Source organism: Falco cherrug, chromosome 18, assembly GCF_023634085.1.
Source record: "Falco cherrug isolate bFalChe1 chromosome 18, bFalChe1.pri, whole genome shotgun sequence".
Lineage (NCBI taxonomy): Eukaryota > Metazoa > Chordata > Aves > Falconiformes > Falconidae > Falco > Falco cherrug.
This window is the reverse complement of record NC_073714.1, coordinates 6,394,681-6,416,419: the sequence shown is the minus strand read 5'-3', so window position 1 is coordinate 6,416,419 and position 21,739 is coordinate 6,394,681. Positions and strand designations below refer to the sequence as shown.

Sequence of the window (21,739 nt, the reverse complement as noted above, 5' to 3'; positions counted from 1 at the left end):
TTTAGTTCAATTTAAGAACAATGTGAGCTGAAATCTTGCATTCCAATAGAAAAATGGACAAACATCCCCTCCATTTTTAAAGATTCGGCTAAGAAACAGAATCTTTGGGTGGAAAAGTTATCTCGGTGGGGTGCGGAAGGCAAGCCTATGACAGTTGACTTGCAGTTGTAGATCAGCTTTTCATCTAAAAATTTTCCAAATATTTCAGCTTTTCCAATGTAACCTTTAGTTGCTATTTTAGTTGGCTTTCTTGTCTTTTTTTTCCTTTGAAAAAACCTTCCCTTTATTTTTTTTAATGTCTTAACTTATAAAATAGCTTCGCTGTTTTGTATGAAAAGTTTGTTCTAATGACAAAACAGCATAATGCAAATTGTTGAAAGAGAAAATTTTCATCCCCCAATGTATTTTCTTTAAGTCAAGACTGCCTGCAGTTAATAATCATATTTTCTGCCTGATTGGCTTTTTGTGCTCATGGAGTAGCTTGCCTTAGCTGTAATCAAATTTTCAAGTACCTCGTCTGAACAGAGGCAGAGGAGCAGAGCTGTACCCTTTGGTGTTTTGAATCTCTTTTAATGGGAGTGATGGTTAGTGGGGTTGTTTTTCCCCTCCCAGTCCTCTGTGCTTTATATAGGGAACTGAAGGATTGTTGACCTAGGCAGGAACTGGAAGATAAGGTATTTATTGTTCAGGTTTGAGTGTCTGCTCCCTGGATTTACTGAAGTTCAAAGTCTTCGAGTTTCGTATGCAGAGTTGTGGATGGAGATGAACTCAAAGTGGAGCTTTGTTTTCCTGTACTTCTGCCAGCTTTTTTCTTCTGCCTCAAATTTATCAGAAAAAGCTTCATTTTTATGCTTCCTGAGATTTGTATGTCTTCACAGAACTGAAGTTTGTCACATTTTCTTTTTTTCCTTAACAAATCTTGGGCTCTTTCTCTTCATTACTTAATATAGAGTGATTCTGGGCTCTTGCAGAAACTGGCGTGGTCCCATCATTTTGAAATCTTAGAATCACAGAATCATTTAGGTTGGAGAAGACCTTTACGATCAAGCCCAACTGTTAATCCAGCACTGCCAAGTCCATCACTATACCATGTCCCTAAGCACTGCATCTATGCATTTTTAGAACACCTCCAGGGATGGCGATTCCACCACGTCCCTGGCAGCCTGTTCCAATGCTTGATCACTCTTTTTTTTTTTTTTTCAGTGAAGAAATTTTTCCTAATACTGAATCTATATGAAGTTATTTCCTCTTGTCCTATCACTTGTTATCTGGGAGAAGAGATCGAACCCCACATGTCTAACAATCTCCTTGCAGGGAGCTGCAGAGAGCACTAAGATTCCCCCCCAAATCTCCTCCTCTCCAGGCTAAACAACATCAGTTCCCAAAGAGCTGCTGTTCTCTTCCTTCTGTACAACGCCACCTGTACCCTCTGTGGGTTTTCTGGTTTTTAGTGGGGTTTTGGGTTGTTTTTTTCTTTTCAGTGGCTTCCACTTGCACTGTGAACTATATGTTTATATACTGAAGAGGCAATTGCATTTGGGTCTTAAAATAAGTGAACTTTTATTTAAGGAGAAAATTTCTGCAGTTGAATGTTTTATAACTATTTAACATGTGATTCTGGTTTTATGTAAGGGTGGGAACGGGATATAGCAGCGATGTTCTCTAAATGATATTTTAAAGTATTTATTGGCAGGTCTGTCAACTGCAAAGTATTTCAGCAAATAAAGCCACTACGGTTTCAAAAGGTCAAATTCCGTGGTTTAGAGGTCCTTAAAGATGGATTTAGCTCAATTGTGAGGTGGAGTTGTGGTCAGTTTGGTACCCATACTAATTTTAGGAATTCAAGCTATTCATTGGATTATGTAATAAGCCAAAAGATTTGGCAAAGATTCAGAGTAATTAGTATGACTGAGACAATCAAATACAGCTTTAATATATAACTCAACATTTTAGGTTTGTTGCTGTGCCCATCGCTAAGCATTCTTACATCTGTGTGACATGTTAAGATAGGGAAGACATTTCCAGATTACTTTAACTGCATAAAAAGCTCTGCCACCACAAGGGCTGGTGCCAGAATTGAGCAACTTCACAATTTAGATGTGAAATTAAAATTATAGTCCAATCATAAACTGGTGATATTTTGCCCAGCTAGTAATGAATGCCTGGCTTAGCAGTGGGAAAGGTATTTTGTAAGTCATGTTCCAAACTGCAGCTGTGTCTTCAGAAAGAGACTGATCTTGGTTGGCTGATATTGAGTAATAAATTGGGTGAAAGATACTAATTTTTTCTACTTGGACGGGGGATAAAAAAGTATTTTGAGCCTACTGGCCCTTTTGCTAAATATTCCAGGTTTACTGTCTCATACAAAGGTTAGGCGGATAGCTAAGCAAGGTGTGCTAAGATCTTACTATTCAATACGTATGTAGCGTATTTTATGTGATACAAAGCTCCCAATCTAAACCTGAGTTCAGTACAACTGATGTCATCACTGGAGAATGTGTTTGCAAGGTGTATTTACAAAATCATTAGTGGGGGACAGAGTACTGTGTAGGTGGGATAGAGGCGTAACAGCTTGTTACAGGTATTGCAGATTTTGCCGTGGGCACCACCTTGCTCGGGTTGCTTAATGAAGCCTGAAAAATAAGGTGAATCATTCACTCGTAGATACCAACCGTTTCTTCACCAAAGATAAAGCTTTGATTTTTGCTTGAAGAAACTTAGAAGAGAATTGCGTGCCAGTCAGGTGTGCTCAGATGGCTGGTGTATTTTATGAAATTTAACTTTCTCTTGCAGTTTTCGATGTTTGCAATAGGTGGGTTGGCTTTTCAGATTACTCATGGCCCAAACTCCAATGGTAGTTCAGCTGTTCTTGATTGTGAACTTCACAGCTACTGTTAGTAACATGCTTCTAGTTTGATCTTCTTTGTGTTAAACATGTATTGGATTTTTTTTCCCCCACTGATTTGGTGTTTTTTTCCCCCTCCCTCTGCCCCCCCCTCTTTGTATCTTTTTTGATCTTTATCTGAATCTGCTACGGTTAGTTCTTTTTCCTTTACTGGTGTTTGCACTGGCATCAAGGCACTTTGTTGCGACTGTAAAACAGCCATAAACATGGTGCAGTGATTAGAGCCACATGAGCAATTAAGTGTTCAGTGTGTTACAGTTAGAGATTGTTATTAAAGAGAATCTTACTACAATCCATTAATGACGGTATTTATAGAATAGTTCAAAGTGCATCTTCTCTGTAGCTAAGTAACATCTGGATATTTGTGGTGTTACGCAAGCTACGCTTGATTCAATAAATATGTAGTTGGTGCTGCTAGATGCCTTTAGATCTTAAACCTTTTGGGAAGTGTAAACACCAATGCAAAGAATGTCATCTTGAAATTCTTGCAGCATGTGTATTTATTGTTGGTAGCCACCTGGAACATCTAATCGGCTGTTGTCAACCTAATAGTTATTTACACATACACTTAAAGATGAATGTATAAATGACTGTACTTCACGTCATGCAGAGGGAAGGTATTGAGTATGCAGACTGCACACTGCACTGTCAGAGAGCTTTTTTCATGTGGCGGGACGGTGAAAGCTGCACGTTCAGCAGTCTGGCTGGGACGTACTTCAGAACGTACATCTGTATCCTTGTGCTGCCGAGTCAAAACTTTAAATCAATGTCTGGTACCAGCGTGCTGGTATCCAGTAATTACCTGTTACAAGATGTTGTAGTAATAACTTCATGTGCGTAGTGTCTTCTGTTAGGTCTTTGGTTTGTGAAGTCTTGGGATCTCTATGGCTGTTCTTTTTAATAAGAAATTCTTATATTTCACATTTTTAATAACACAGTCACACACACAGCATTAAGGATGGTTTTGAGGATGAGTAACCATTTAACTGCAACTGATGTCCTGACACAGCACTGTTAACACCTACAAACGTCAGCATCTCTTCTTTTCCTTTCCACCAGGTTACCCTTGTTTCAAGCGAGTGCTTTTGCATTCTTAGCACCTGCTAGAGCAATACTCTCCTTGGAGAAGTGGAAATGTAATAATACAGGTAATTGTCATTGATTCTTGTTCAGGTTTAAGTAGCAGATGATGCAGATCACGTATAGTGCAACTGCCAAGCCTTTTGATCTGGAAACTGGAAGTAATGAGCAGGGAATGTGAAAAATTCCTTCCTTTTACAGTGTTAAAACTTTGTGCCTTGGAAAAAGATTCCTAAAAATGCCCTTGTGGAATTCCGTTTCTGGTTGGATTTTTTTTTTTAATGTAAAAAATGTTGACAAAAGAAGTCTAGATTTTGTTAACAATGTAGAGAAAGGCAGAAAGATTCCATAAATGTTCCTTTCTGGTATTTGGAAATGGTGAGTCCAGTTGGGTCCTTTTAATTTGAGTAGTAGGAAGGCTGAGCGATGTTCAGCATCATATCAAGACCGGTGTTTTTACCTAATTCATACCTGACAGGTTTTGCAGAGCAAGCTTTGGATGTTTGTTTTACCTTTTTCTTTGCTAACGTCGTCATCCTGAAAGGTTTTGAATGTATTTAGGGTGAAAATGTGCAGGAAAACTGGTTGGGTAGGGGGATTTTGCTTTAATTTAAGTTAGAAAACTGAAATGGAAACAGCTCTGGCGGTTTTCTTCTTAATGGGGTGTAGTTATTCAGTAATAAGGCTGTGGGGAGTCCAGGACGGCAGTATAGAGAAGCAGGCTGCTTGCTTCTGACTGAAGTTCTTCCCAGGGGTCCTTTTGATTTTCTTAATTATTTACATTTATATTATGTATGTGTTTATACATCTCTCAATTCACTTACAGCCATTTAATTAGTTTCCCTGATGTTTTTTCTGTAGAAAACTTAGTTTTGAGCATTCACATTTTCTCACTGGGGGAGTCAGATTGAGCTACTGGGAAGTAGCACATGGGTTTCAGTGCCCAAGAGGTAAAGGCAGACTGTGATGTGCTTTACTAGTGCTAGTTGTGCTGGATATTTATGTGCACCAAAATGTGCCAGTATCCTAACCCACGCCTTGTTGAAAGAAAATACTGTCTATTTTTTCCCACTACTCCCTTTGCTACTTCTTGCTACCTTTTAACTTTCAAAAGTTGTCGGATGGGGTTGTTACCACAAATCAATTCATCACTCAGTTAGTGACCTAAATTGGTGAACAACAAACGTTGGAGTGTGTGATTCCTAGTGTGCAGTTGAGTAAGTCTCCATTCATCCGTTTACTGGAATGGGTAAAGAATCCCTAATTGACCTTTCTTTCTGAAAGTTATGGGGTTTTTCCACTTTGGTACAGTGGGTAAAATTAGTGGTTAGCTCTTGGGGAATGTAAGCATGTTATTACTTGATTTGTAGCATTGCAGAACTTTTATTCTGTGGAAATCAAGGCTCCTTTGTCAGGCACAGCTTAAGGAGAGGTTTATTTTGTATTAAAAGATGGTAAAGTGCCTGCAGAATAAAACCCGTGTTTTTGTTTTTTTGTTTTTGTTTTTTTTTGTAAGATATAACAGTTACAAACGGAACAACAGAACTGCTTCACACTGAGCACATCTGGTATCCCAGAATACGAGAGGTAATGTAGGAGTAGTAGCCTTTAGCTGTTTGATCTGTCTTGATTCCAGTTAAGTTTCTCACCTAACCATCTGTGTGTTCTCGTCTTGTAAGTTCGTAATGTCTTCTTTCACGGCGCTTTTCGTTTGAATATCTCCCTTTACTCATTTCATGGAAGTCTTCATTTTTCAACTTGTTCATTGCTGGACAGCAAATACAAGGAGTTAGTTACCACATTCCAAAAGATGCGCAGTAAAATGGGCAAGTGAGATGAATACTCTTCTTGTAACACTGAGATTTGTGCTCGCTGGTAGCAGTTCAGCTGCTACCAGGCCACTTGCCTGCTGTTGCTCTGTTCAGTAGGCTATCCTGTGAAAGGTAAACACGCAGTTAGCAAATCTGGTTCATTCCTAGGTGTCTTAGGTTGAAGACTATTCTGATAAGATGTTGATTCTCCCAAGAGGCTTGCTGAAATACATCAAACTCCTTCTCCACTCGCAGCACTGTAGTCTGAACTCCGTCATGCTCTGCAGAGCCCAGGATGAGGGTTGTGCCCAGGCATCACACGAGAGTAGTAGATAGCATAGTCCAAATTAAGGCGTGTGTCATGGAATTTATCTCCCATCCCGTTGCTTTGGGCTGCAAACTTTTTCTTAATTAAAAACAACCCCTCTCTCTTCCCCATGTTCAAACCATAGCTACATCCTGCCAAGAGCCCTGCAGCCAAGAGGGCTGACAGTCTCCTGAGACCACAACGCTGCTCTATACCAGCTTCTAAGGAGCACTTGTGAACAATGCAGCATACACTCTGCCCCTAGGAGCTAGGAGCATCACCTCCGTGGCGCCACCAACCCTTGCCGTTCGATCTGAGAGCTTAAAGGTTAGCCTGGAACCCAGGTCTCCTGTCTGACAGTGTGATGTGCTATCCACACAACTACCAGACTGGCCCACTGGTCTGTTGTGTAATAGTTTTGTGGAGAAAACCATAAGTGTTATGCTTAAGCAATAAGTCACTTAAACCTAATGAGCTGTTTTATGACGAAAAAATTGCTGAGTTCTTCTGTGTCACTGAATTCTTTTAACTGCAGTTTGTAATCCAGAGCAGAAAAAGAAACGTTTGGGGTTTGCTTCTAAGATTTGACTGAACTGTCTCTTTCCCGTTCTTGTGTGTTCAGATCCAAGGTGCAATTATCATGTCCTCCTTGATAGAAGTGGTGATTGGTTTGCTTGGCCTTCCTGGCGCCCTGTTGCGATACATTGGACCTCTGACCATCACGCCAACTGTTGCTCTCATCGGCCTCTCCGGTTTCCAAGCTGCTGGAGAAAGAGCAGGCAAACACTGGGGTATCGCTATGTTGTAAGTACTCCTGGGTGTTCTTGGCTTAAGCCGGGGGCTCCTGGTCGGTAAGGCATCGGGCAGGAATTTTGGAGTGCCAGGGAAAAGCCAGGGTCTGCTTAGCTCCCAAAGGTAGCATTGCAGCGCTCTGAGCATGGAGAAACACCGTGTGCAGGAATGTGAGCGGGTCTGGGTCGGGTCAGCTGGCCAGTTGGGAATAAGGACACCAGCAACTTGAGGAGGCAGGAAAGGACAGTGGCTGAAAGTGAGGTATGGAGAAGAGAGAATTTTATAAAACATCGGTTGATCCGGGAGCCATTGGCTGGTTCTAATTCAGTGCTCTAGAAATGATGATTTAGCAAAACACTGGAGAGATTAGTGAGCAATTTCTGTTTCTGTTTTTATGATGTTGTTGTGTATGTTTCTTATTCTGCAATAGTGAGCAAATACCATTGGTACTAGTGATTCATCTGTCTTAACTGGCTTGCTTACCTACAGCCGAGAGAAATTCGTACGAGAGAGAGCATGTGTTATTTCCATGAATGCCATCAGTCAGTGAGGCATAAGTAGACAGATTTCTGTTCAGTAGACGGAAAGGCTTTTAGAGTGAGTGTCAGGGCGTGATGGTTGTGCTGCTGTAGGTATAGGTGCCAGAGAAATAAAAGAATTGAGATTAGTGGTATGAAAGGGAATAATGGAGAAAAATGAGTTGTGAGGAGGAGGCAAAAGCTTCCTGTGAGATGCTGCGGGTAACCAGCCAAATACAGATGGAACCCACATTTTAGGGAGAAGGAAATTGGCTGAAGCAGTTGCTCTGTTCAGTATATAGCGACCAACTTGGTGCTGGCTCTGGAAGCGGAAGGAATGACTTGATGAGATCAGATTCTGATCTGACTAATCTGTTTGCACAGTACTTTGAACATGTAAAGTATTCTGTAACTGCAGCTTATGATTAAAAAGGCTGTTTAATTCTCTTTTATCTTGGATTTTAGCATCATGAATATTTTTGTAATTCTATTATGTTAAGCTGCTGACCCAAAGGAAGGTTTTATTTTTCTGTAAAACAAATTCTGTGCAAGTTGGGACTAACATTAAATCAATCAAGCAGACGTTTAGTGAATTGGACACAGAAACATGTAATTAAAGTTGACATTTTGCAGATGGAAAAAAATAAATCAATTTGGGAACAGGATTTAAATATTACCCAGTCAATAAGTATTTCTGGCTTCTGCCATGCAAAAATGTGCACTAGATTGTTGAAAATAACTCTGTAGCCATCTAGAGCTACTCAAAAGTAACTTGATCTCTACAAGATGTGGCACTTGAGACTGTCTTGACTGCTCTGATGAGATAAAAATACTGTATTGCACAGCAAAATAATACCTGTGTAAGAGCTATTATCCTGCATTAGCTGCAGAAGCTATTTGACAAGATTTTCGTGTTTCCCAAACGGTTTCCTGACCTTGCTTGTTCTGCCAGTGCCAAGCTGAAACCATTTAATCCATAAAACACAACACATCGTGATCTGTTAAAAGGGAAATTATTCCTGAATTGGTCTTTGCCTGTAGATCTGGTGAACAAAACTGTGTCTTTGGGTGTTTAATGCTTTGGTAATATTTTACAGAATGGCAGTAAGCCCCCCTGGCATGTAGCCAATGTAATACTACTTACCAGAATATAATGTTATTGAATTATTTACAGCTCCTTACTAAATAAATCAAAATACAAAGCCACCTGTCTTCAGGGCTAGCATGCCAGGATAGCTGCTGTTAGGGAGGGGAGCCTGTCTTGCCGTAATGGACTTCGGGAGGGATGCCAGAACGTTCCCTGAATGTAAGGAAAAGGTGCCTTTATCATTAGACTCTAGGTGGGGGTAAAGGCTATAAATGACACCCTTCTTGTGCAGAGCTCTTTGTTCCTGGAGACTGAGGGAGAAGAAAGCTCTGTTCTGTTTCTTACAGCCTGAAACTGATCTTGGATAGAAAAGGGAGGGAGGCTTAAAATCCACCTTTTTTTTTTTTTTTTTTTTTTTTTAAAGTCAGCTGATAAAAACATAATCTCCAATTTCAGAGAAGCTTTGCTGCTTCAGACAGCTTGACTCTGTGTAGCCTTTTTAATAGCAAAACGGGTTTTGGCAATTTCAGAATTGAGCAACCTGCCCTGGCTTTTTATTTTTCATTGCAGAGGATACGTATTTTAGCTGTAGAATTGAATTAATTTTTAACATATAGAGGAGCTTAGCTGTGACGAGAGGGGAAGATGCTTAACACTTGAGGCATCTAAAAACTGTAGTAAACTGGGTTACTGGTGAACTGCAGTTGAATGAAGTCTTGTTTTCTTAGGTTTTATTGTGCTTGATTTAGTGCTGTTTGGTGAAAGATGCACATACCAAAAAAAGGGATTCTTAAGAACTGAAGAACTTCTCTTGACAGAAATTTTTAAAGTGCTTTGGAGTTTTCTGCAAATTCTGAAATGTAAAGATTACTGTACACTGGCCTCCAGTTTTCCTGTTTCTTCCTACTTGCTAGCAGCAACCTTTGTGCTTTATGTAGAGCAGACCTAGACACACAGATGGAGTGAGTCAAAAAGACACAAGCAGCGCAGCAGTGTAGCTCTTTGCTAATGGGTGCTTAGCTCTGAAGATCTTTTAGTCTGATTAATTTTCCTAGTTTCATTTACCTGTTTGCTGCTGGCTATTTTTTGCAGCACTTTAGAATACAAATTATGTTGTTTCAGCTTTCATGGAGTAATAATTTATTCAAAATATATTCTCTTATGATGCCTTGTCTTGTGCTGTATTTAAAATGTACGTTTGTATTTTTGTGTCTGAAGAGCCTGAGCAGGTTTGTGGTGAAGAGGGGGTTTTAACATGCTGGTGCTAATGACATGTCTCTCTTGTGCCACCCTCCTCCTCCTCCTCCTTCTCCTCCTCCTTTTTTCTCAGGACTATTTTCCTAGTACTGTTGTTTTCTCAGTATGCCAGAAATGTCAAATTTCCCTTACCCATTTACAAATCCAAGAAAGGATGGACGGCATACAGACTGCAGCTTTTTAAGATGTTCCCTGTGAGTAGCTGAACTTGTTCTTCAGTTAGAAAAAAACACCTCTTATTTGTGTTTTGGGGTTGGGGTGGTTTTTTTCCCCCCTTGGTTTTGATTTTTCATAACAATACAATTGATCACAAAGGTGAGATAAAAGCTGAAATGAACTTAACTAAATGGCTCATTTACCACATGAAATGGTCTCATATTGTAGCCTTGCTGGATCCCATTTGGGTATCTGTCTCTGATGAAGAGTTTTTGGAGTGATGAAGATCATGGCAGGGGGGGAAGGGGGTAGAGAAGAAGGTATGTTTATGCATGCAGTGAAAGCCTAGACTGAGCCCTCCAAGGAGGGATGGAGAGATCGTTATCTTCTAATTTTAGGAAAGCCATGCTCCATTCCCCCGTGTGAAAGACCTCTTTTTATTTCTCTGGTAAAACTGAGATGAATTCACGAGTTTAAGTGCCTCTTTGGAGACTTTCCCATTTGTTACGGGAGAGAAGAGGCTTGCTCTAATTCTAAAGCTTTTGTAACAGCACCTTCGTTAGGGGCAGCAGGGAAACATCTAACAGATCTATTACAGGGTTTACTACTTGTTCAGACTTAAAACGTCACTTAAGATCACGCTCAGATATTTGTGTAATAGGTATTCTGTGCCGGAACTGTTTGCTGTTGATGAATACTGCCAGTGAGAGTTTATTTTAAACGTCTTTTTTCCTCCTCTTTCACAGATTATTTTAGCTATTTTGGTGTCGTGGTTGCTTTGCTTCATCTTCACTGTGACAGACGTCTTTCCCCCTGACAGTTCGAAGTACGGCTTCTACGCTCGCACAGACGCACGACGAGGAGTGCTTTTGGTAGCTCCGTGGTTCAAGGTTCCTTATCCTTGTAAGTATGTCAGGGTTTAAGAGCTGGTTTTGTAATAATACACCTGTGAATATAATTTGTGTTGTTTTCAGAAGCATTGCTGTTTTTCTCACAGTACTATATTCTGATGTACTTCAGCATGCACTGATCTAAAGATACCATTGACGGGGGTGATGTTCTTTTTCTTGTTTTCCTCTTTGATTTGATACCTGAAGGTCTCACCCAAGAAAGACCTGAGTTTCTGAAACTTGAATTTGTAGAAGGCACTTGCAGGGTTTATCTGGGTAACTCTTGACCTCTAATAACATAGTGCGACCGTATGTTTAACGTGGATTTTCAGAGAATGGTTGATATATCTGCACTTGCCAATACTGTGGTGAGCTACTGTTAATGTTACACAATAAATAAGGATGGGTTACTACAACTCCTGTGGAGCTACCGAAGTCATTGGTTCCTCTTCTCTAAAGAAGAGTAGTGCCTGAGTTTTCTCCAGCTTGATGCACTCCCCTGCCCCAAACACACCCATTCTTGAATTAGCACAGTGTTAAACAGCTACATAAACATGTCCCGACTTGCAGAAGTGGCATTGGAATTGGGCCGAAGGGCAAGTCAGAGAGTGCCAGTCCATGCTTATCAAAGGACAAAAAAGTATTTACAAGAGAACACAAAACGCTTTACATGACATTTTGGGTGCTTTTGCTGGCCACCTCTAAGTTTAAAGCTGTTGAAGGCTTTTCTTAGGGCATGAGATAGAGTTGCAACACCCTTGTGCTGCTCAGAAATTAATGGGGTAATGATAGAGAGTAATATTCTACTAGAATAGAATAATAGAAATTGTTAGGAATACCACTACGTTGTAATGAGGCAGCTTCATTGTGGTTTTCCATATGCTTTGGTTCTGATTAGTTTTTAAAAGAAACCACTTCTAAAGCAGTACTTGCAAAATGTATAATAGCTTTTGGGAAAGAAGAGGAGGAAAAGTTCTCCACCCTGATTAGACGTTTCTTATTTGTGAAGCCTTGTTCATTCACGTTTGTGTGACTTCAAGTTCCTTTTGTTGCAAGAGGCTCATCTATTTCAAAGAGATAAAAGCATCAAGGCAATTGCTGTGGAAAACCTGCCAAGCTTTTCTACAGGCTTAAATTAATCTTATTTTCTTTTCTACAAAAATTTGGAATTGGGAGGTGTTTGTGCAGTGATCATAGCTGGTTGTTGGCCATTCTCTTCGGTAGACTAGACTTGTAACCAAAGGCTGAGTTTTTAGAGCAATAATAATTAAGTGGCACTCGCCTCAGTGATCAGAATTGTTTTTTCACAAGCAGTAGTTCAAATTCCTTCCTTCTGAACAGGAGGAATGTTTTTGGTGGGGTTTAGGGTTTTTTGGGTTTTTTCCAAGCATGATCAAAGCAGCTGGTTAGGCGGTTTTTCCTTTGCTCTTTTCATCTACTTGAACTTGCCAGACTGTCTTACTGTGAAGGGAATTTGTTGATTCCATTAAAGATGAATAAATAATGTGGCCAGCAGGACCAGGGCAGTGATCGTCCCCCTGTACGAGGCTGCACCTCGAATCCTGTGTGCAGGTTTGGGCCCCTCACTACAAGGAAAGGGCGTTGAGGTGCTGGAGTGTGTCCAGGGATGGGCAGCGGAGCTGGGGAAGGGTCTGGTGAGCAAGTCCTCTGAGGAGCAGCTGGGGGAACTTGGGGGGTTCAGCCTGGAGAAAAGGGGACTCAGGGAGGACCTTCTCACTCCTTACAGCTCCCTGAAAGGGGGGTGTAGGCAGGTGGGGGTCAGTCTCTTCTCCCAAGTAACAAGTGATAGGACAAGAGGAAACGGCCTCAAGTTGTGCCCGGGGAGGTTTAGAACTGGCTATTAGGAACAATTTCTTCACTGAAAGGACTTGTCAAGCATTAGAACAGGCTGCCCAGGGAGGTGCTGGAGGTCGCCATCCCTGGAGGTGATGAAAAGCCGTATGGATGCAGCACTTAGGGACGTGGTTCAGTGGCAGTGCTGGGTTAACAGTTGGACTTGATGATCTTAAAGGTCCTTTCCAACCTAAATGATTCTGTGATTCTATGAAATTGCTGTATGTTTTGATACTGAAATTTGGTTTCTGTGGCACAAGCAATTTCAGCTTCCTTTTCTTCACAGTTCAGTGGGGACTGCCGACGATCTCAGCCGCTGGAGTAATAGGAATGCTTAGCGCAGTTGTTGCTAGCATTATTGAATCAATAGGAGATTACTATGCCTGTGCCAGGTTGTCTTGCGCACCTCCTCCACCTATTCATGCAATAAACAGGTATGTCAAAAAAAGAAATATTTTTCAATGTCTGAAGCTACTTTTTTATTCTTTTGGGGTTTTTTCATTGGGATAAGACAGGAATGTGCTCTGAGATTAAGTGTTGCAATTAGGTCAAACAGAAGGGCCGAGAATCTGAAACACAAAATGCAACTGTCACGTTGAATTATTTTGTTGCAAGTGTAGTGTTGGAAACCTAGTTCTTTTCCTTCTGGATTCCATGGTGGTTAATAGTTCGGTTTCTGTAGGGGCAGAACCCTAAATGGGTTCTGGAATTGGGGTAGCTTGTAAAACTCACCTGAAATGCAGTTTTAGAAATAAAGAGCAGCTCTGTTTGACTTGGAATTATTCTATAATTTCCTTGGTTTAATAATGTGGATTCCTAAGACATAGAAAACAGAACTCAGGTTTGGTTTCCAGGTGTCTTGGAGCTTGAAACATGAATTATAGTAATTCATGTGGGACAGATGCCGTAACAGACCCCCACGTAGCATGTGGTCATAAAGCACCATCTGATGCAAGTCTATGCTAATACAAGTTTTAATCTTTTTTTTTTTTCTTCTTTTTTTTTTCTTTTCTTTCCCTCTTTTTTTTTTCTGTTTGGGGTTTACAGAGGGATTTTTATTGAGGGTCTGTCCTGTGTTCTGGATGGAGTATTTGGGACAGGGAACGGATCCACTTCTTCCAGCCCTAACATTGGTGTCTTGGGCATCACGAAGGTATGTACTTTACCTCGATTACTCAGTGATTTGAGTGTTTTGTCTCCTCTGGCAGATGGCTTACACCATTTTCATGTTTCACAATGTGATCCTCTTCCAAGAAACCATACTACTTAGCACTTTGTGCAGGCAAACTTTACACAGCATTCCGAATTAGGTAAATTTACCTAACTTGTCCATACCAGCCACTGACTAACGGAAATGCGTTCTAGATAAGGACCTCAAAAATCTGATTTTTATTTGGAGTAAAGGGCAGTTAGAAAACCTACATAAAGGAGATGACGCTAAATAAGCTATCCCTTTGCAAAGCAAGAAGGCTTAGGGTGTTTTGAGTGGAGGCATAAACATGGTAAACTGTATAGAAATTGATACTCTTTTGGATGTGTTGGCTCTGAAAGCATCGCTAGAGAGCTGCCTGACTTTAATGTCTCACTTGACGACACAATGAAAGGCAACTTGACGTCCTTGGGCTTTATCTACGTGTGTATTAAGACATTATGCTGACACAGCTAGAACAGGAACTGTAGTCAGGGTAACTTCAAAGGTACACGTACCCTAAATATCTGTTTCTGTTACGATAGGTTTTTAAGGCACTGAGCGTGCTTAGGGGATTACATATATTTTGGGTTGTAATTCAGCAAAATATATAAGCACTTGAGGAGTTCCTTTGTTCACTTGTGGAACTGGATGTGTGCTGGAATGCTTTGCTGAACAGGGAGACCTTGGACTGCAGATGGATTTGCCCGATGTTGTTAATGTAACCTTGTTAAGAAATACCAACAAAATTGGTAAGGGTAATTTATGTTGTAAATATGTACATCTTGTTGTGTTTTTCACTTGGAAGCTATAAATCTCCTTTATGCTTACAAGATAGAAAATACATGCTCTCCGCTTACAATAACTCATCCCTGTGACTTAATCAAATATAGATGATGAATTTATCTTCAGCCATTTTTTTTTTTTCTGCACAAAGGGCGATTCTTTTCAGGTTTAGGGTGGAATATAATATAATGTACTAATAGCACCATCTGCTGTCTGTAGAAGTCTTCCATTCAGCTGCTGATGGAAATTTCCTAGAAGAAATCTTCGTTAGAAAAATCCTTAAAGAAAGGGGTTTTCTGTTCTGCTTCCTTTCTGTTGTTACTTCATAGGAGTTGATATGAATTAACAAGCACTATTTTCTTAACAGTCCACAGAAATGAGTGTACGTTTTGCTTTGGAACAGTGGAAAATGAATGTTAAAGTGGCAGCTGTTACAGAGAACAGAGTTAACTACAGTTAGGTTTGTTCAGAGCACATGATGGAAGAGTGAATATGCCTTATCCAGAACGGCCCAGCTGGATGGCTGTGCTCCAGTTTTTGTCTTGTTTTTTCTTGTCTGCATACTCATTCCTAAAAACCTAATAGTTTTTCAACTTCAATTTATATCAAAATAGATTTTTGGCATGTAGACACTCTGCTGTTTATCTGGGAGAGGAAATCTTTGGTGCTCATGAGTAAAGACTACATAGTCGCGGTGATCCCATGATACCAGTCCAATGTTTGCAGAGGCATTTACCTCCCTTGAAAGCAGTAAACGATTACGCTTGGAATTTAAATTGGAGGCTTCAACTGGATATAAATACTGCAAACTCTTGGAATTAGCCTATGAGCAAATTTTATTTGATGAGAGACGAATCAATGAAATCTGATCAGTTGGGGCAAAAGTGTAGGCGGCTTATGCCATAATGTTGATGATGAAATGGACACTCCAGTTAAGGTACTAGGTGCCTTACCATGCTCTTCACAATCATCACATAAAGTGTCTGTACGAGTGCCTGGAGTAAATATGTAGTTTGAGCTAAATGCTGACCAGGATGCTTTCAGTAGCTTTCAAAAGGAGCCTAATTTGTTTGCCTTGTAGTGATTGAGTGTTTGCATAAATAAATGTCGCTATCACGCAGATTTTTTAAAGAATCTGCCTCTTTCATGCAGGATGATAATTTTAGAGCAAGATATGGGTAGTCCTGAGGAAATTAATCTTTATAAAAAGTAGAGGAAGGTGCAAGCTGGCTTCTGTTGTTATGCTAGGGAACAGTCGCGACTTACTGGTGTAGCTTCTGTTTGTAGGTTAAACACATCTCACCTGACACTTAAGCAGTAAAGAATTAAGACAAAAGAAGTACTTTTATCGTAAACATCCCTACTGTAACTTTTTTTTTTCCTCATTTCACTCACTTAGCGCCGTCACACATGATTAACAAATTAATATCTCCTTCTTGAAGCTTATTACTCTGTAACGGGAGACCTACGAAGGGCTTTGCTAGAATCCGCCTTACCAGTGTAACAGGGTATTTTTTTGGCCCTGGTGCACCTCTTACGCAAGTATAACACTATTACAATGTCAACCATTCAGGTTTATCAGCTGCCGCTACAACATATAGTGCCAGAGCGATACTGCCCAAAATTTGAATGCTCAAAATAAAAATGGGAAGGAAGCGTAGGCACTTGGTTTCACAGTGTTAGCACAGCCATGGTTTGCATGTGAAGTGAATTCAGTTGTGATCTCAGAGAGGGATGATAAAAAAAATCAGTTGATAATCTCTGGCTAGCAAGGCTGCGTCTCCTTCAAGTGAGCTGTGTGGTAAGTTGTGGTAGGTGCGTATCAGGTGAACTGGTACATACGTTCTTGTGTAAAAGGGCAACAGCGCATGGATTTTTTTTTTTTATTATTTTTTTTTTTTTTTTTGCATTACAATTGATCTCTGAAATCTCTCCTAGTTATTTTCTGTCTGTTTTCTTTATTGTAGATGGCGCTGCACCACACCTCATGGCTATTGTGGCTATAGCAGTTACAGATGGTTTTAGAGATGACTTAATGAAAACAAAATCAAACGAAGCTATGTTAGAATTGGAGGGCAGCCATGTACGGCTGAGCCCTCCAAAACATTTGTAAAGGATCTGCAGCCTGTTTTAACACCACGAAAAACATGCATGGAAACTGGAAAAGAAGTTTTAAATGGAAAAGGCAATAATAAAAAAAAAAAAAAAAAGCAAGGCATGAAGTTGGACTAAGTGTGGATTTCTTCTTTCCTTTTTGTTCTCCTGCAGGTTGGAAGTCGCAGGGTTATTCAGTACGGGGCAGCCTTCATGCTCTTGCTTGGGATGGTTGGCAAGTTCAGTGCTCTCTTTGCATCGCTGCCTGACCCCGTGCTTGGTGCCCTCTTCTGCACTCTCTTTGGTAACGTATGGGAGGTTTTTTTGCTCCTCTTTGTGTGCTGTGTGGCTGTATCTTTTTATTCTAGTGCTGTGTTTATATGTGTGCCCCTAATTTTTTTGTGAAGAAAAAGACTATATAAAAGCTGAGACTTGTTTTGTTTTTATTTAGGGATGATTACAGCCGTGGGTCTGTCTAACCTCCAGTTCATAGATCTAAATTCCTCTCGCAACCTGTTTGTACTGGGATTTTCCATTTTCTTCGGACTTGTCCTTCCAAGCTATCTCAAACAAAATCCACTGGTCACAGGTATTTTTGATCATTTACTTGAAGTGTACTTTTACCTTGTACTCATATGCAAAGTACATGTAAATACCTAGTAATATAAAGGGTAAATAAGAGAAAAGTATTATGGAAACAGCAGAAGCTATGGATTAGAAGACAGGTGTGTTCAGAGGGGAGTTAATTGAGGTATTGAGACCTGGATTGGATGTTTTGGTGGGGTACATCTGAAGTTGTCCTGCTTTCTCTGGGTACAATTATAGATCAATGGAAGCAGGTGACTGGCAGGAAGACTGGACGGGCAAAAGACTGAAAGGGTGAATCTCAGTTGTAAATGATGTTAAAAGAATAGGGAGAAATACCAAGGTAGAGCTTGGAAGCTAGGAATTTGTTGGGGTTTTGAGATTTGTCACTGTAGATGTGTTCTAAATCTGAATTTTAATGAACTCAGTTTCAGACTTTTAGCCAAATTACGGTTTTGGTGACTTCAAGGAGAAGGTTTTCTATTTTAATACTGCCTTCTCAATAGTCATCGTGGCAGTGCATGTCACCAAAGGAACACTTAATTTGTTTGGTTTTAATTTTGGTTGTTGATGGGGTTTTTTTTGAAGGAAATATTAACTAACTTTTTATAGCCATCACTTCAGAACCAAAGATAATTGCATATCTAACCTACTTGAAGTAGTTCAGGAAAGTAGATCATTCAAGCAGGGTTAGGCAATGAAATACAAATACGGTGTTCTTCTGTGAACAGGTCCTGTGAAGTCTTGTCCTTTTTAAAAAGTAAAGGTTTATAAAAGGAATTACTTCAATCCATGTGATTTTACATTATGAACGCTTCTCCTTTTCCAGTTTTGTAGTTTTTCTATTTAGTTTAGAGTTAAGCAGCTGCATCTGCAGTTGAAACTAAAGTGGCATTTCACGACATTTTTATAAGCAACTGAAAGTTCATGTAGTTAGGTTTTGGAAAAGAAGCAGTACCCATGGTCAACTACACTAGGTGAGGATTCTTCTGCATCTCTTCCCATGTGGTTTCAAGAGTCCTATTTGAGCAGATTCCTCGGTGAACTCAGTAGCAGGTTTTCCTGGCTGACCTGCATTGTAAATCAGTAGGATGTGTGTATATACGTGCAGTAAAAATTCTAAATACTTTTTCTTTCTGTTCTAGGAATAGCAGGCATTGATCAAGTATTAAACGTTCTCCTCACTACAGCCATGTTTGTCGGTGGCTGCGTTGCATTTATTTTGGATAATACCATTCCAGGTCAGCATTTTATCTGAAATAATAATGGCCTTTCTGAGTGAAGATAGCACAGCATTTTATGGAGGCACATGAGGGAGAAATTACTGCTTTTGTTGTTGACTACTTTAACGCCTAGAGCAGACTGCTTAACACCTGCGTGCCTCAGTTTTCTTGAGAACACTTTGAATCTTTTTCAGGTTAAGGTCTCCTTCCTATTAAATATACAAAATAGCTGATAAAAATCAAACCAGAATAGTTGTCTACAGAAGACAGAGTAAAAATATTTTAAAGATCCAAACCTGCTTCCTTTCATTTGAGAGGAAAAATTTGCCTCAACTTCCAGTAACAAAATAAAACAGATAATGGCCATTTCCATTCAACATTTTTTTCCCCTCTTCCTGCCTCTTTGAGGAGTCCAGAAGATCTTTCTGGTACTTTGCTGAGCATGGTGTCTGTGATTTGGGGGTTTCTTTCTTTGCTTAACCTCTGCTAGGGGGGCGTGTGTGTTTACATAAAGATATTCACGTATATATAACTTTTTTTCCTCCTTTTATTTTGACTTCTAGGAAGCCCAGAAGAAAGGGGAATACGGAAATGGAAGAAAGGGGTTGGTAAAGGAAGCAAGTCACTGGATGGCATGGAAACATACGATTTGCCTTTTGGCATGAACTTTATTAAAAAATACAGGTGTTTCAGCTTTCTGCCCATCAGCCCTACCTTCATGGGTTACACGTGGAAAGGCTTCAGGAAGAGCAGTAACTGCAGGAGTTCAGATGAAGACTCAGAAGCTACAGTATAGCCTTAGTTGAAATTATATTATCTAGTTGTAGTAAAAGATGTATTTGCAGTTTCTTGCTGATTAAGAAGCATTAAAGTATATGTTTTGTATATCTGCATTTAAATTCTGGAACCAGAGCTGAGACGGATTTAAAAAAAAAAAAAAAAAAAAAAAACCAAAAAACAAAAAACCACACACACAAAAAAAAAAAGCTTTCCTGTTGTGGGTGATGGTAGCCAGATCTAGTGTCTCTGGGTCAAATTTGCAAATGCTCCTCTGTTTGATTTTCAAAAGCTCTAGATACCTGCGCACCTCAGTCGTATTTTAAATGGGGCTTAGGTTCCAGAAGTATGTAGGTGCTATTGGAAAATGTTACTTTAAATGGTGATTTTATTTAAAGTCATCGATGCTGGCATTTTTGGCGCGTTCATTGCTGGCAATGTTAAGTTACGCCAGAAAATTTGAATCCTGTGAGAAGGAAGAGGGGGGATTGAAAAAAAAGGGGGAAAAAAAAAATTTACTTCTAATAATGTCAAATCCCATATAGATTGTTTTCCACTCATGATTTGCACATTCCGTATTTTCAGCCCCCTGGAAACCAGACTCGGTTGGTGCTGGCAAATGATGAGAGTATTTTCTTGAATTACCGATAGTTCAGTCAGATGTCGGCTGTTAAGACAAAGTTTCTTTCATAATTTTGCTGACAAAACCACACGACCGGCTTCTGATAGCTTAGTGCTGTAGAAGGAATCACTTATTTCAGGTCAGTTCATATTTTTAAACGTTTGCTTTTTCTGCCTGGCATTTAACCACCTAATTACAGTGTCCAGGTGCAGGTTTTCTTTTAAAGGGACCCACGTAGCTTGAGTTTCACAGGGATGGGAAATGTTTAACTTCCAGGTGGCACCCGGTAACAGTTTTTACAGTGCAATGCCTGTATTCAGCAAGACGTTTCCTGGACAAAAATGCTAATTTGTTGAGCAGTTCTAAGCAATTAACACCTGTATCCATGCAGCTTTCCCTGCAGGGAAAGCCATGCGGTCAAAACGCTGCTGGCATTCTCTGGTTTGGAACTGTGCAGAATTTTCTTGATCGGATATCGAAAGCTGACGCTGCTTATTGAGTGGCTTAGGTTGCATGGCCTCTTTCTTCTTCTCTCTTTGTGAGGCTTCTGCAGAAGCTCGTTAGTGCTGTGGAGGTGATGTTGGAACAGCAGAGACACTACATTTGATGTCCTCATCCACTGGATGGTTTAACGGGTATTGGGTCCAATCAGGGCACCATTCAGATTTTTTTTTTTTTTTTTTTTCCTGGAATAGTCTCAGCTCTGATGTTATGTGGGTGTTCATGCTCATCATGCATTCATAATTTAAAGTTTTATTCATGTTTAATGTTCTTACTATTGCAAGTTAGTTTTAGAGTTCAGTGTGGCCCCAAAAAGCATTTTCAAGCTGTGGAGATCATCAGGGAAATGTAGTGTAATGTAATTTCAAGGCCAGTATGCTCTACGGTGCTTGCGTTTTGTATTCCTGGAAAAAACATAACAGTAGATCCTGTAATTCACTAATATATTTATCCAAGTTTTGACTACTGGACAGGAGCGCAGGAACTCTGTTTTCTCTGAGTCTACTTCCAGGTGAATTTGTTATTGGTAATTGAAGCATGGAAGGGTCGGGGTGGGGAGGGCGAGGAAAGAGCTTAACGGATCAGTACTGAATAGTGTAGAGTCGGAATGATTCCATTGATATCGTTCTCAGCATGCCATGGCTGTTTCCAGAAACTATTTTATACCGCTTTTTCCATAACAAAGCATGTGTTTGTTCCTGCTTCAGGGAACTTTCAGTAGTTTGCAGTCTTGGTGTCAATTGGACTATCTCAAAAGCTGGTCGGAAAAGTTATTGTGTAGTAGACAAGGTTAGCTTGCCTGTGAAACAGTCATTTTTATCATTCTTAAATTTTTCCTCTTCAGGTAGTAAGGTGTTAGATTTCCACATCCACCTGCAGATAGTTTGAGTGCGGAGACCTCTAATCAGTGGCACGAAGCTTCCAAATTTCCCAACTTTGTGCGCAACCAAAGATGTGTGGGAGACATGGGGGAGCTAAATATATATAAATACACATATATATATATATATATAAAAGGAAAAAAAAAAAAAAGCCACCTATGTATGGTGGTTGTAATGATGTAAAATGCCAAAGTTGGTTATCTATAAATGTTGAGAAAGAGAGGCGAAAGTTTTTTGTCCAAAACAGTGCCACCTCAGAAATACTGAAGTGTCAAGGCCAGCGATGCCGCCGGGCACAGTGCAGCAGTGACACTCGTGTCCCGAGGCTGTTCTAGCTTCTCCCCCCCGGTATTCTTTTGATAAGTTAAATGCTTACGCAGTCAAGAGACAAGGCGATGGGGAATAGCATTTGTTTTCTCTCGCC

At 40.1% G+C, this 21,739-nt stretch overlaps 1 protein-coding gene across 4 annotated transcripts in view; it reads left to right on the top strand.

Annotated features, from left to right (window-relative positions):
• The window catches only part of SLC23A2 (solute carrier family 23 member 2), a 61,997-nt gene extending 42,578 nt beyond the window's left edge, over positions 1-19,419 (top strand). For all 4 annotated transcript variants that reach the window (XM_027803844.2, XM_055696093.1, XM_055696092.1 and 1 more), the window contains 11 exons: positions 3,965-4,053; positions 5,502-5,572; positions 6,726-6,907; positions 9,831-9,951; positions 10,660-10,816; positions 12,944-13,091; positions 13,705-13,810; positions 16,901-17,030; positions 17,178-17,315; positions 18,457-18,552; positions 19,098-19,419. In XM_027803844.2, the coding sequence (XP_027659645.1) occupies positions 3,965-4,053; positions 5,502-5,572; positions 6,726-6,907; positions 9,831-9,951; positions 10,660-10,816; positions 12,944-13,091; positions 13,705-13,810; positions 16,901-17,030; positions 17,178-17,315; positions 18,457-18,552; positions 19,098-19,330 (1,471 nt within the window). In that variant the 3' untranslated portion in view covers positions 19,331-19,419. The remainder of the gene's footprint in view (positions 1-3,964; positions 4,054-5,501; positions 5,573-6,725; positions 6,908-9,830; positions 9,952-10,659; positions 10,817-12,943; positions 13,092-13,704; positions 13,811-16,900; positions 17,031-17,177; positions 17,316-18,456; positions 18,553-19,097) is intronic.
• Positions 19,420-21,739: the final 2,320 nt, after the last annotated feature.